This window comes from Blennius ocellaris (genome assembly GCF_963422515.1).
Source record: "Blennius ocellaris genome assembly, chromosome: 5".
Classification (NCBI taxonomy): Eukaryota; Metazoa; Chordata; class Actinopteri; order Blenniiformes; family Blenniidae; genus Blennius; species Blennius ocellaris.
The window spans coordinates 9,702,208-9,715,599 of record NC_137654.1 but is presented as its reverse complement, the minus strand read 5'-3'; the positions used below and the strand labels follow the sequence as shown (position 1 = coordinate 9,715,599).

The 13,392-nt window shown below is 42.1% G+C and overlaps 1 protein-coding gene across 1 annotated transcript in view; it reads left to right on the top strand.

Annotated features, from left to right (window-relative positions):
- Window positions 1-11,515, top strand: part of prex1 (phosphatidylinositol-3,4,5-trisphosphate-dependent Rac exchange factor 1) — a 104,354-nt gene extending 92,839 nt beyond the window's left edge. The window contains exons 30-40 of the mRNA XM_080497181.1: window positions 25-153; window positions 235-276; window positions 1,088-1,305; window positions 1,786-1,888; window positions 4,377-4,520; window positions 5,084-5,198; window positions 6,531-6,597; window positions 8,061-8,236; window positions 8,388-8,490; window positions 9,262-9,329; window positions 9,434-11,515. Of these exons, the coding sequence (XP_080353307.1) occupies window positions 25-153; window positions 235-276; window positions 1,088-1,305; window positions 1,786-1,888; window positions 4,377-4,520; window positions 5,084-5,198; window positions 6,531-6,597; window positions 8,061-8,236; window positions 8,388-8,490; window positions 9,262-9,329; window positions 9,434-9,476 (1,208 nt within the window). The 3' untranslated portion in view covers window positions 9,477-11,515. The remainder of the gene's footprint in view (window positions 1-24; window positions 154-234; window positions 277-1,087; window positions 1,306-1,785; window positions 1,889-4,376; window positions 4,521-5,083; window positions 5,199-6,530; window positions 6,598-8,060; window positions 8,237-8,387; window positions 8,491-9,261; window positions 9,330-9,433) is intronic.
- Window positions 11,516-13,392: the final 1,877 nt, after the last annotated feature.

The window sequence follows — 13,392 nt, the reverse complement described above, 5'->3', positions numbered from 1 at the left end:
ACATTCCTGATTGGTTGTGAACAGAGTTTCGGCAAACGGAAGACTGGACCATGCGCTGCCGTTACATCATCCACAAAAACATCCAGGAAGACCCTTGGAACCTGCCCACCTCCATCAAAACCCTGGTGGAGAGCCTGCAGAGATTTGTGGACGGTGAGTGGACCATGCTGTGCACACCCTCCGAGCCGTGTGGTCGGCTGCAGCCACTCACACCATCTTGTTTTTCCTCTGCAGATGGAAAGAACCAGCTCCTCCTGGCTCTGCTCAAGTGCACAGGTACGGTAACGTGTCAGCGGTCGGAGAAAATCCATGTCAGATAATCAGATTCGATGGAAGCCAGCTCTAATTTTTCCACTAAATGACCAGAAGGGATGAGCTGAGCAGTCACTCATGGAAAAAGAAAAGGTCTCATGAGTGCAGCATTATAAACGATTCCAACAGTCCAGCGCTCTCTGCATATGAGATCATCCAGAATATGAAATTACAGTCACCTTCACACCAGGAAATCTTCAGATTTTCCACACCTTTGAAATATATTAAGTTATATGAAAAAGATTTATTTGAAAGAACAACTGCATTTATAGAGCCTTTTGTATCTCATGTGCTTAATCACAGGATACAAAGCTATTTAAAATCACTTCCCCTCCTGCTCTGAAAGCTTTCAGCTGTGTTTTTATTATCCTGTGAAATATCATATTCAGGGTTGAGGGCCGTTGTTCTGCGGGTTTGTGCTGAAGCGACGGCTGGTGTCGCCTCACATGTGATGCTGTCGTCTCTTTGAACCGTGCCCAGTGGCATATGGTGCTGGTTAGTGGGAGGCATCCTCTCGGGGGGGGGGGGGATTTGGGCTAATGGAATAAAGTATATGCATCAGTGCAAGTTCAGGACATAATGAGGAAGGTTACAGGAGGAGGATTGGCTGCCTCTCCTTCGAATGCACTCTGACCTGCTCACCTCTTCCTGTCATTCATCTTCATCTCTTCCCCTTTGATTTTCATCTCTCTGCTTTTATTCACCTCGTATCCCCCCTCAATTCAACATCACTGTCTGACATGGTCATTTTTGCTTTACTCTCCTCTGCCACCAGACACGTCTCTACAGCTGCGACGGGACGTGATCTTCTGCCAGGCGGCCACAGGCGCCCTCTGCACGCTGGCCGAGCAGCTGCTGACGGCGCTGCGGTCGCGGTTCAACAATGCCGGCGAGTACCAGGAGGACAGCAAGGAGACCAGCCGAAAGTGGCTGGAGCAGATATCCGTCATTGGGGTCTTACTGCACTTCCAGTCCACCTTAGCGCCACACCTGGTGAGAGCAGATGGTGTCCTCGCATCAGTTTCTGCTGAGCTAATAAAACAGATGATGGATCGATGTACCGATATGTCAAGACACTATTTAAATATGAGCATTATGCATAAGTGACAGTTAGCAAGACTTACCTTGAGCTGGTGGAGGCAAAATACTTTCTGAAGTCTGTGGTTACTTTTTACTTCTAGTCCAAGCTTCACTACCTTTTCAAGGACTGACCTGTGACTGTAATCAAGTACTGATTTTTATTAACTTGCATGACACTCTGTGGTTATTTGACAGATGAAACTATTTATATCCCATTAAAAACTTGCAGACGCAAGTTCAAAGAAATACCAAAGGGTGGTGCATGTTTCATATTGTCTCCCTGATTGGGAATGCTGCGTACTTTTACAGCTTTCTAACCATGCAGCTGTCTCCAGGACTGTGCCAACTCTCTTCCTGCTGCCACTTCTGAGCTTTCTTTCTCTTGTCTGGCAGAAAGAGGAGCGCACCATGCTGGAGGACACCAAGGCAGCCCTGTTGGATTTGGACAAAGTCACTGTGTTCTTCAGGCAACTGGAGGACGAGTGTCTCGTAGCAAGTAAGAAACTCCCCCCAACAAAGACGGACTCCCCATTCAAACGGCTGCACTGCTAATGAGCAGCTGTATGGTTTTCACCAACTCTGAATAATGTTCTTTTATGTGGATTCATGGTCGCTTGGTAAGGGTGAAATTGCCATTTTTCATCCTGCAGATTTCATTTTCCTGTCGGTGGAGGGCTGCTGAATAGGAAGCAAAAAACAACAGTGTCATGGCTCCGTAAATCATGTGAAACAAGGGCAGGACGTGAAGCCTCTTCAAGTCCGAGTTGTCGTTTCAGTACAGATAACTTGATCCCTTCTGATAGTGTGAAGGGCTCTATTTAAACTTCAGCAGTGCTCAGGAAAGGACACGTATCAGTACACATGTTGTTGAAGGGTCCTAAAGTCCCAGTCATCATCCAGACAGAAATAATAGACCTTTGTATGTTTCCTCTTTAAAATAATGCTAAAAGCTCAAGGTGACCTAACGTATTGTTGTGTCATATGTGTGATTTCATTACAAAAACAAACAACACCGTCTATTAATGCCTTTATATTAAAACTACATTGTTTTCAGCGTTTCTGCCGTTTCTGTGAAAACTGACATCGTTTTCAAAACGTTGAAACAGAAAACCTTTCTGAAACGATGCAAGTATTGGTGTGAAAATTAAACAGATTAAAAAAAAAAAAAAGAATGATTAGATTCTAAAAAAATTATGATGAACTGGCAAATGACTACTATAACCACAAAATGCTCATATGCACAAATAAATTACTAACCACTGTTTATGGAGGAAACTTTTTCTATTTTTGTCTCTTCTGCCTTCTCCCATCTCCAACTGCTTCTCGAACAAGTTGCATTAGTAATCTTAGTACTATTCCAGAGCATAAAAAGTCCTTTTTGTGTGTAGCTGTATATTGCTGAACCAGGACATTACCTTCAGATAAACACTATAACACAGCGGTGTAGTTTCTCCTGATGAACTCGGGTTGATCAGAAGGCTGTTATGAGCTTCTTTTTATATACATGTGTACAGCAACTTTACGACCTGGACACATTTGTGCTTCTTAATAACCTCGCTATCTGCATTCTTTGAGAATACTCTGGGTTACCGGAATATTCTAAAGGCCAGCAGATACAAAAGATGCCTGCATCCGGACCCGGTCGTTCTTTCAGCAGGCTCAATATGGTCAGCAGAGATTGCAGCTCAAAGGAAAAGCACAACACGCACTTCTCATTTTAGGAGGCAAAGCCATGTGCAAGGCAGGAATTTGCTTTTCTGGGTTAATGCTTTGCCGCAGACAGAATTTTGTGTGCACGCGCATACACAAACACAAGCAGCCATGCTTCTTCAAAAGGCGCCTAAATCTGTTCAGTGTGGCTGCAGAGAGGCTTCATATCCACCACATTGATGTGAAAACTCATCTTTGCTGAAGTTGCATATCAGCTCAGACTGCTGCACTGCAGGGAGATGGTTCGTGGCGTCAGACCCCGTATTGATTTGCTAATAGCAGGAACTATAGGTAAAGCACAGACATGTCAGCACTGCGGAGTCCGAAGCCTCTGGAGTTCAGCCTGGAGCATCACGGCCAATTTATACAGGATGACGGCTTGATGGGTTCTGCAGGAAAGAGCAGTAACCCTGAAGGTCGCACAGTAAAGGTCATCGTTTCCAATTTCTGAGAAGCGCTCATGTGTCACTGCTTCTAAATGTTAGATTTATGAGTTATTGCTAGTCACGCTTTGATCATGGCATTCGATGAAGAGCCTGCTCGCCATTCATCATATATTTACAACAGTTTCAGCTGCGGGAATATATCTGACCATGACATGTGTCCAAAACATAATTATGTCTTTACAGCAAATGGTGAAAATAACTTTCATTTGTCTTTTTATTGTAAATTTTGCAACAAATTTTATGCAATAAAACATTTATATTTAATCAGCAAAGCTTTCGTTCAACACTTTATGATTAAGAGTTACAGTAACAATTGAAAACTATCCTATATACTGTATATGAAGATATGAAGATAAAAATGCTCTACTCTTAATAACACCTCGGTCAGACTGTTATTGGACGTAACTCCTGACTCTTAATTCATTTTTTAAGTCTTTACAATCGAAAATCTCATTTTGTGCAGACAGTGGATCACCCTGTGTGAAATGATTGGAGGCCATCTGCTTAAGCAGCTTGTATTTACTATACATATTAAATAAGGAATGTCAGTGTGCCTTCACAGTGTAATAATTCCCAGGAACGGGAAGTGCGTCACAGATTTGCTCTTTGTTAGTTTAGTTGTAGTTTAGGAGCAGTTTATTTAGTAGAACACAAAGAGATCAGAGAAAAGTCATGATATTTACATTCCTAAAATCACACTTGGGAGTTTTCTGAAATGAAAATAAGAGACGTTTCCAGCCTGTCGCAGTTCTCATGTTTGCATTGTTTGAGTGGCTCGGGTATTTCACATCAGTTAATGTGCGTCTGCTCTGTGTTTGTGTGCTGCAGACTCTCCGGTGTGTTACCAGGTGGAGGGCAGCCGACAGGCCCTGAGGGTCACCCTGTATCTGGACAGCTGTCACTTCAGTGAGCTGCCCAGTCGGCTGCAGAACGGCGGCAGCCTCAAGCTGCACACTGTCCTCTTCACCAGGGGTAAGGATGGAGGGGGAGATGTCCAGGATGTATAGCTGGTTGAAAACTTAAAAAAAAAAAATTCTCAAGCTGAAGCAGCAAAGTGAGAAACTAAAAATGTGTTTGAAATCTCTAATCTAATGCCTTTATGCTTCTTTATTAAGTTTGACTGAAGCCTTTTACTGATCATTTAAAAATAAGTTTATCTTTACGCTCTCTGCTGCCATGTTCCCCTTCAGCTCCACTGGGTTCACATGTTTGTTGGTCATTATGCATCTCCTGTAATAGTCTGACTTTAATATACCACACTCAAGTCAGTGCTTTGATAATCGAATCCAAAGTTTAAAAAAAATTAAAAAAAAGCAATCAGATGAGCAGATTACTGGGTGAATGTCGCCCTCTACTGGGACAGAGCTCTACCTGCAGGAGGAGATGTTGAAGCCTGTGCATGAGAGGCGTCCAACACAGTTTTTCTAAGCCTCATTTGACAACATTATATTTGGGTAGATTTAAGTAGCAGACATATTGATGATGTGAGCTTTTCATATGAGCCCTTTCCCCTGTGCCCTTCCCGCCTCTTCCAGCTCTGGAGCGTCCGGAGGGAGTGTCCCAGCAGGACTATGTGGCCATGGAGGAGTTCCAGCAGCGCACCAACGCCATCTCCCTGGAGAAGGTCAAGGCCTACTACCGCAGACTCAGGTAAGTTGTGCTAACACTGCATTACAGCTCCACGCTGGCTCCTCCAGCACCCGGGGTATGTTTCACCTTAAAGCGAGAGTTCAACCTGCAATGTTGCATAAGCAAGTGGAAGCAGCGCTTTGCTTTTTATACTTTACTTTTTTTTTCTAACATAGTTGGGCTCTGTGGTTGTTCAAGGTGAGGGATGAATCATATATTCACTAAACCCCACATGAGCTAACAGGGTTTTGTTGGCTTGTTCATTTAGGAAAGCAAGATAGTAATGTTGTTACATAAATAATAACTTTTGGGCAATGTTTTGTTGTAAATACACATTTACAGAGAATAGACATACTTTATTAACCCCAGAGGTGAAATTTGTTACACACAGCTTCACACAGTATAGTAGTTAGTTCCATAATATAGGATTAAATATGATAAAAGAATAATAAATGCAATTAAATTACAAAATGGAATATACAGTAGAATATTCCATAGTGAGATCCTGTTTACATGAATTTTTCAAGTGAAAATGCAAAACTTTATTGATCACAGCCACTGAAATTGCAACTTTTTGAAAATGCTCAGACTCGGGCTCTGTGTAGACAGTGGAAACACTTAAAGATAGTTTGAACAACACTAGCAACTTTCTCACCAGAGACATTTGGTTAGCAGCAGAGTTAGCCCGATGTCACTCATTAGTTTACCTGCAGTGCAACACGCTAAAGAGTTTTGGAGCGCACACACTAGCGTATCGTTTACTTGTGGAGTATGAATTAGGCTTAATGACATTTAATAAGCACTCGGTTGTAGTATCGGTTCAACCCTAATTGTTTGTGGTGTTTCTGCTGTTTCCATGTCAACAGACATTGTTTTCAAAATGTTGCCATGTAAACGCAAAACTTTTCTTAAACAAAAATGCAAAAAATGCATTTTCACTTCACATGTGTGCTTGTAAACAGGGCTTAAATGATAGTGTATACATGTTAAAGCTGGAAACGCAGAGAAATGCCTTACAGTAAAATAGCGCTCAGTCACCTTTTAAGTTTAGAGTATACGACAGTCTTTCTGACAATCATCAAACATGTTTATTAAAACTTTCTGTCTTCAGTTTTTTTAATCATTATAGTCATCGTCTTTCAGTAACTTTTTAACCTTTGCATTGGATGTGTAGATTTCCAGGAAATGCCTCAGGTACCAGCAGTGACAGTTGAAATGTGCACTGTAGGAGATGCATGTACTGTAGACGCTTGATGACTCAGCTCTCGGGCAAAGTGACTCAGAGGACCTGTACATTTTCAAGCCCCAAGAAGAGTTTAGGACACTGAAATAGAAATGCTTTTGTCTCACCAGGGCTTTCTATTTGGAGAAGTCTAATCTCCCGACTGACTCGAACACCACAGCGATGAAAATCGACCAGGTAAACATGCGCCTATTCCTCTGTATTCACTGCAGTCTGTTCCATGTACTCTGTGTTCTTGTGACTTAAGTTTTATATCATGTTGTGACTGAATATAAATGCAAGCGCAGATACTGGGCCTTGAAGTTAGAGATCTTCAACCAAGCATTTCCAAAGTAAGATGAACTGGTGTATCTTTCCCTCCACTGGAAACCCTCTTCCCCTCCCAGACTAGATGTCCAAGACCCCCTCCCTCCCATATTAACTCTGACTAACCTCGACGTGTCAACATTGTCCACTGAGTCCTCATCCTCCCCAGACTGACTGTAGCTGGAGTAGACACCAGAGATTAAAACTCAATAGATGATTCTCACTGTTGTTCAAGTGAAACTGATGAGCCTTTTGTTGTGATATTTTGGTTTTGTCTGAATTTATTCTCGAGCAGTGGCTTCCAACCTGGACCGAGGACATCTCTGAGTGATGGGCAGCAAAAATCTGAAGTTTCATCACCAGATTTTTAGACAAGACAATTTTAAGATCATTAGAAATCACAGATGCCATTTATTTTAATGCTTCTGCTTCTGTGTGATGGTGGGAGTGGTCTCGCAGTGTTTTGCTTCTCTGTAATGTTTTGGCACATCAGAGGTAAGAGAGGGTCCACAGAGATCTGAGGTTGGGAACCACTGCTGTAGAAAAACGCTCCATCTTACAAGCAATTTACTCCACTTTACCCAGTATCGACTAGCAAATTGTCTACAAAGGACCTTTCTCATATCTTCACATTTGTCACATCAATGGAATTATGTCAGAACCCATTTACAAGACACATTTTTAAGTAAAAACTCATTTTCATTTCAGAAAGGTTTGCGTTTCCACGGCAACGTTTTGAAAATGATGAAAACAATGTAGTTTTAACGCAGGACCACTAGTGGGCACTGTCTGTTTTTTCACCGAGAACAATACACTATAAACATTAGTAATGGGAGTACATCAACAGGTGACCAAGCTGAATTGCCATTACGGTGACTCAACTATATCTACGGAGTCTTATGAGAATATGGACTGGGAGTCATGACACTCTGGAGGAAACACTGTTGTTATTTTCCATCTACTCGTGAATGTGCAGAGGAAGTATTTACTACAGCCCAGTAGCAGCGTTTCTGCATTTTCAAAAAGATGTGTTTTTGCACATTTCCACAAAGACATTCGAGATTTGGAGCCTTTTTGAAAAGTTCCATCTTGGGAACCATTTAAAAAAAAGTTGCCTTTTCAGTGGCTCCGAGCATGGTTGTCTCGCACTTTAAAACGTTGTGGTGTAAACGGGGCCTTAGATTATCAGCCTAAATCCACCTGCAAGAAACACATGTAACAAACTTCAGACTAAATAGCTTGCTAAGATGGCCTCTTGTGATCTGTCATTGGAACTCCTCGTCCCATTTTACTTTGCCGGCCCCACGTAATGCCCTGCTGTTTCCCCTCCTCAGCTCCTGCGACCCCTCAACACACTGGACGACCTCTGCCGACTGATGCAGTCCTACGTCAACGTGCGCCCGAACCCGCAGGGTCACCCGTCGGGCGTGAGCGTGTTGTGCGTGTCCTCCGAGCTGTGCAACCGCCTGGGAGCCTGCCACATCACCATGTGTGGCACCGGCATGCAGAGGTCAGTCTGGTGCACTGCGCGGGTCGCATCGCTGGACAGTCAGCGGAGTAGGGTTATTTTCAGCACCACGTGTCCTGCCCACTACTGACAGCCCCATTAGTTTATTAAAAAAGAACACAGTGCTCACTTTGGGTCTTTGTGTTCTCCACAGATGTACCCTGAGTGTGACACTGGAGCAGGCCATGATCCTCGCCCGCAACCACGGCCTCATGCCGCGCTGCATCATGCAGACCATGGACATCATGCGGAAACAGGTAAACCCCCAAAACACATGGGATCTCTGCATGAACTCAGGGATCCTGAAGGCAGCGTACAGCCTCAGTAAGCTGTTAGACACACTGGACTGAACATGCAAACTCTGCACAGAAAAGCTTGTTGGACAACATGTTCTGTGATAGTAAAGCTTCACTGAATGACAACTTCACCAGGTGGATGAATAATGTTATTACTGTTGTTATATTATGATCCACCAGGCAGATGGAAGGACATTTCACACAGTGATACCAGAAAGTTTTCCATAGTTCAGGACCTGCAACTGAAAAAAACATTCAGCTAAGCATTACGAGAATACATTTTTCTTGCTAATATTTTCTCTTCAGCTTCATTCCACCCGATTGAAGGAGTGATTGGATTTTAGACTGTTGCTACTGATTGGTTGTGACATATTGAAAAATATTTTTGCGCATCAATGCCTTTTCACACACTCGATTTTGCACTTTATGGTTGCACACTTGGAAAGGAAATGCTTAATTTGCAGTATTTAACCTAATGTTTGTAACGAAGTCGAAAAGATAGAACGTGACAGGGGAATTTCTATTAAGATACACAAAGTAATATGTTGTCTTCCAACAGTATCGCAGTATATATTGAAATATACGATCAAACGGCAATTTCTGCAACGTGCAGGATTCTTTCCACCACACGTGAATGTATTGTGAAATACATAGTTTCATAGTTTCTCTGGTCACAGCTGCTTTTGCATGCTCACTCATTGTTTTCATTGCTTGTCTGTTCTCTTCTATTAGGGGGCGAGAGTTGAGCTCTCTGCTAAAAATCTCAAGGTAATGGACCAGATGCCTCCGTCAGCCCCGAGGTACGCTCTCAGAACCTTTTCCAAGCACTGTTCCCGGTGTCATAGGCACGCGCCGTCATAAACAAGCTGGATTCTGGTCATTTAAAGTGCTTTTCTCTCAACAGGCTCTTCAAGCTGTGTTTGCCACCCTCAGATGGAGAACTGTGAGAATCCAATCACTTCAGACAGCTCGTTGCACCGAGGGTGAAGTGGAAGATCTAATGAGACACGGCGACAAAGAGTCCCCCCCCACCCACCCCACACACACACACACACACACACACACACACACACACACACACACACACACACACACACACACACACACACACACACACACACACACACACACACACACACACACACACACACACACACACACACTGCCCCGCCCACACAGGGATCATTCCAGTATGGATACCACTAGAGCTCCAGTGCCATGTCGGAGCCACACAGGACTTTCTCTGCAAAAACGGAGCACCTCCAGAGATGAGAGGGAGGAGTTTCACTGTGTTAGCTGCCTCGACCCACAAAGCTGACATTGATAACTTCACATCTGGTGCAAAATCTTCAAAAAAACAAAGAAAAAAGAAAGAAAAAATGAAAAGAGGAGGCCTCTTTAAAGAAATTAACTGGATTAACCAAACTACCTGTAGCTGACAGTCATTCTAGATGTTATCCATTTTGCCCTGGACTGCAAACTCCAGGTTCTCCATCGGGGCTGGCGTTCCCCAGGGCGCAGTGTTGGGACCCCAAGTGAAGTGAAGTACTTGAAAATCCCTGGTATTAGTGTATGATAGCTGGCTGGGTAGAAGCGGGAAGTCAAAGATGAGACAGACAGATGGAAGTCGGGCTGGAGGGACAGGTGAAAAGATGGTGGGGTGGGGGGGCCGTTTTCTTCATCGGCTCGTTGCATGTGGTAACTGTGCAATTACTGTAGGTTTAGTGTGAGTACTGTATTACTGCACTATATGAAGGATAGTTATTTATTGCGTCCAGAAGGAGCGTTTCTACCGCTTACTTATACTATATCAGGTATTAAAGATTCTAAAAGCATTCCAGCCTACGTATTGAACAGTATTTAAAGGACCAATGGCATGTCTTTCTTTCTTGTTTCGATAACTGCTCGTGTGTTTTGTTTTATTTATGTGTATGGGATTCGTCAGGAAGTGTTGCATTAAACTTCAGGGAGTACAAGGGACGGGGAGATCTGAAGCCCGCTAATCAGAATCAGGACAAAGGAAGCTTAAGCTAAACATACACGGCGACGTCAGCGGGTCCTTGTGTTGAATCACTGTTAAATCATTAATATATTAATTCAAATGTACTAGTTTGGAGGACTTTCTGACTGAGACATCATTTGATTTTTAAATTGGCTTTTATGTTGCTTGGGAGAAGTTGTTTTTACTTGTTTTTATTCAAAATGAGCACAAAGATCGGTCCATTCAGTATTAGCGAAGAAAACAAACAGTACTGTAAGCAAAGGGATTGTTTGACGACTGAAACAGTGACGTTAGTTTACTGGGATTTTATTCTCTTGTACATACAGACTTTAACAATGTCAGTGGAAACAGATAGGACTATGTATCGTGGCAGCAGAGTAATGCTATAAATTAAATTGGATTATTTTTATGGATATAATATAGTATATAAAACATTTTGTATTGGTGTATTTTAAGAGAAGCTGCTTCTCTGTTTTTCTGAGCGTAACCTCACTGACAAAATGGTTTTTCATCTGTTGAAATAGTTCACGAATGCTGCATTCATTAAAGCAGGTCGCTCCTATCACTCTTTTTTATTTATTTAAAAGCAGTCCCGATCCAAATGACCATGATGGAAAACTCTCAGCACGTCCCCTCAGCAATAGCATGACCACTGCAAATTTCACACAAAAGGGTTGTTTTGCATCATCAGCATTTCCTCTAACACATTTGTTAAATAGTTCGACCTCCTCCTGCAGCATTATGCGCCGTGAGTGTGTGTGTTACCGCTGCAGTTCAGCTAATGACTGCAGCATGTTGGTGTAACTGGACGAACGCGTCGCTGACGACACATCTATTGACATTATTCTAATGTTTCATTACTGTACATATCTATTACCTTGCTTGAAAATAACTGTACAAAGGATCTTTTTTGTTGTCGAATCTTTCAAAAATTATTGTACATGGAATCTTAACAAGTTAGTAAATAAAATGTTCTCAGTATGACATTTGTTTTTCAGTGAAGCATTGCTGGTGTGTACTGAGCTAACAGAAGACATCTTGTCCTGAGATTAAAAAAAAAAAAAAAGAAGAAAAACCCTTCACTGTGAGATTTCGGAATAATGTCGTGCTTTATCTACTCTACAGTATGTCCTATCCATGTTTGTGTTGCCTCTGATATTCTGCATGTGAGCACAGTTTCCCGTTAATGAGTCAAGAAGATAGAAGAGAGAAGATGACTGCACTCGTCAGCAGGTTGTGACTAAGTGGTGCTGGAAGTCAACAACAGGACGTCTGAATCCGTGATGGGTGCTTTCCTCATTTCACCCTTGTTACTCATGGCTTGGCTTAAAGTTGCATTATCTAAGATTTAAGTTGTGCCATTTTCATACACTGGGTGGCAGCAATGAGTCACTGAATTGTTCAGTCTGGCTGTAGTCCAGTAGTAACCGTCGTGAGTATTTGCGAAGAGGACTATGACTCACTACACCACCTAGTGGGGACATTGCATCACAAGCTGGGCTGAGGCTCATCTGTTCGCCCAGGTCTCAATGGTATGCATCACTTTTACTGAAACACTAAAGTCTCTTAATTAATAAGAAACAGCAGCTACATTTGTGGATAGAACAATCAATTGTTCCTTTCAATGCCAACTTTGGGGCTGCGTTAAACCTCTGGCTGGTCAGTTTTGTTCCCTCGGCTGCATGTTTGACACCCATGCCATTTTCTTTGACTATCTTTTAAATTATGATTAAAAAAAAGTTGCTAAACTAAAAAGTATATATAAACATGACATACACAAGTGCTGCACCATTGTTTTCACAATGTTTTAACAGTGTGTGGTAGGAGAGCATTTCACAGCAGGATTTTTGAAATTGTAATTTTTGAAGAAAAGTCGTGATTTTTAGAAATAAGCAGAGAATAAACTATTTTACGACTATATATCATATATATATATATATATGACTCGATTGATATTTTAAGTTAAAATGTAGCACAAGAAGAATTGTGACTTTTACTGCCCATGAACCCCATCAGCTGCAACAATATTATGTGGACATCTTTTTTTTATCATTCTAAAATGAAGACATTTTAAAGTTTGTGTTAAAATGCTTTACAAGAATGCAATGTTTTTAAGAAGTAAGATTTTTAAGATGTTGTAAATTCAGATTACTTTGTGTTTGGCGTATTTCTAACCAGTCAGATGTCCATTTTTGACACTAATTAAAGATTATTTATTTATTTTTACGAGAGATGAGTAAATTATATAAAATACAAGCCCTGCAGTGATGCACAGATGCTTTGTATAATGTAGACATGCAGGAGGGAAGCAGGAGTGTTAAAATGCCGACTCATGTCTGGGCTTTAGGACCCAGCCTTGCAGCTCAGACATCTTGGCCTGATGAAATTTTTTTTTTTAATTATTATTATTTTAATCCATATCCATAATGGCATTGCACATCCGAGCTCAGTTCATGCAGAAGTGGGATCACTGTGCTTTGCAGCATTTTGTCCTCGTCCGTCATTTTGCTGCAGAACGATCAGCATTGTTTCACACTGGAACATGTGGCGGAGTGTTTGCAGAGCAGTCTGGGATGTTACACTTTCTTCCCTCTTTATCTGCTGCTGATGTTGACTGGTGCTGACGGGTACTGTTTGTATAGTTATTCGGTGACTGACAGTCTCAAACCACCGAGGCACAGCTTGACATAGTTTTCTGGTGTCCATTAATCTGACTGACAAAAGCTGCACAGATGAATATTGCATGAACGTGCTCCAGCCAATGAAAGCCGCCCTTTGCAGCTCCTGTTAGATGGAGCTGATGAAAGGTTATCTCAGGATAGATTTTTTCCCCCCACTGAAACACACCTTTTTTCCTCCAA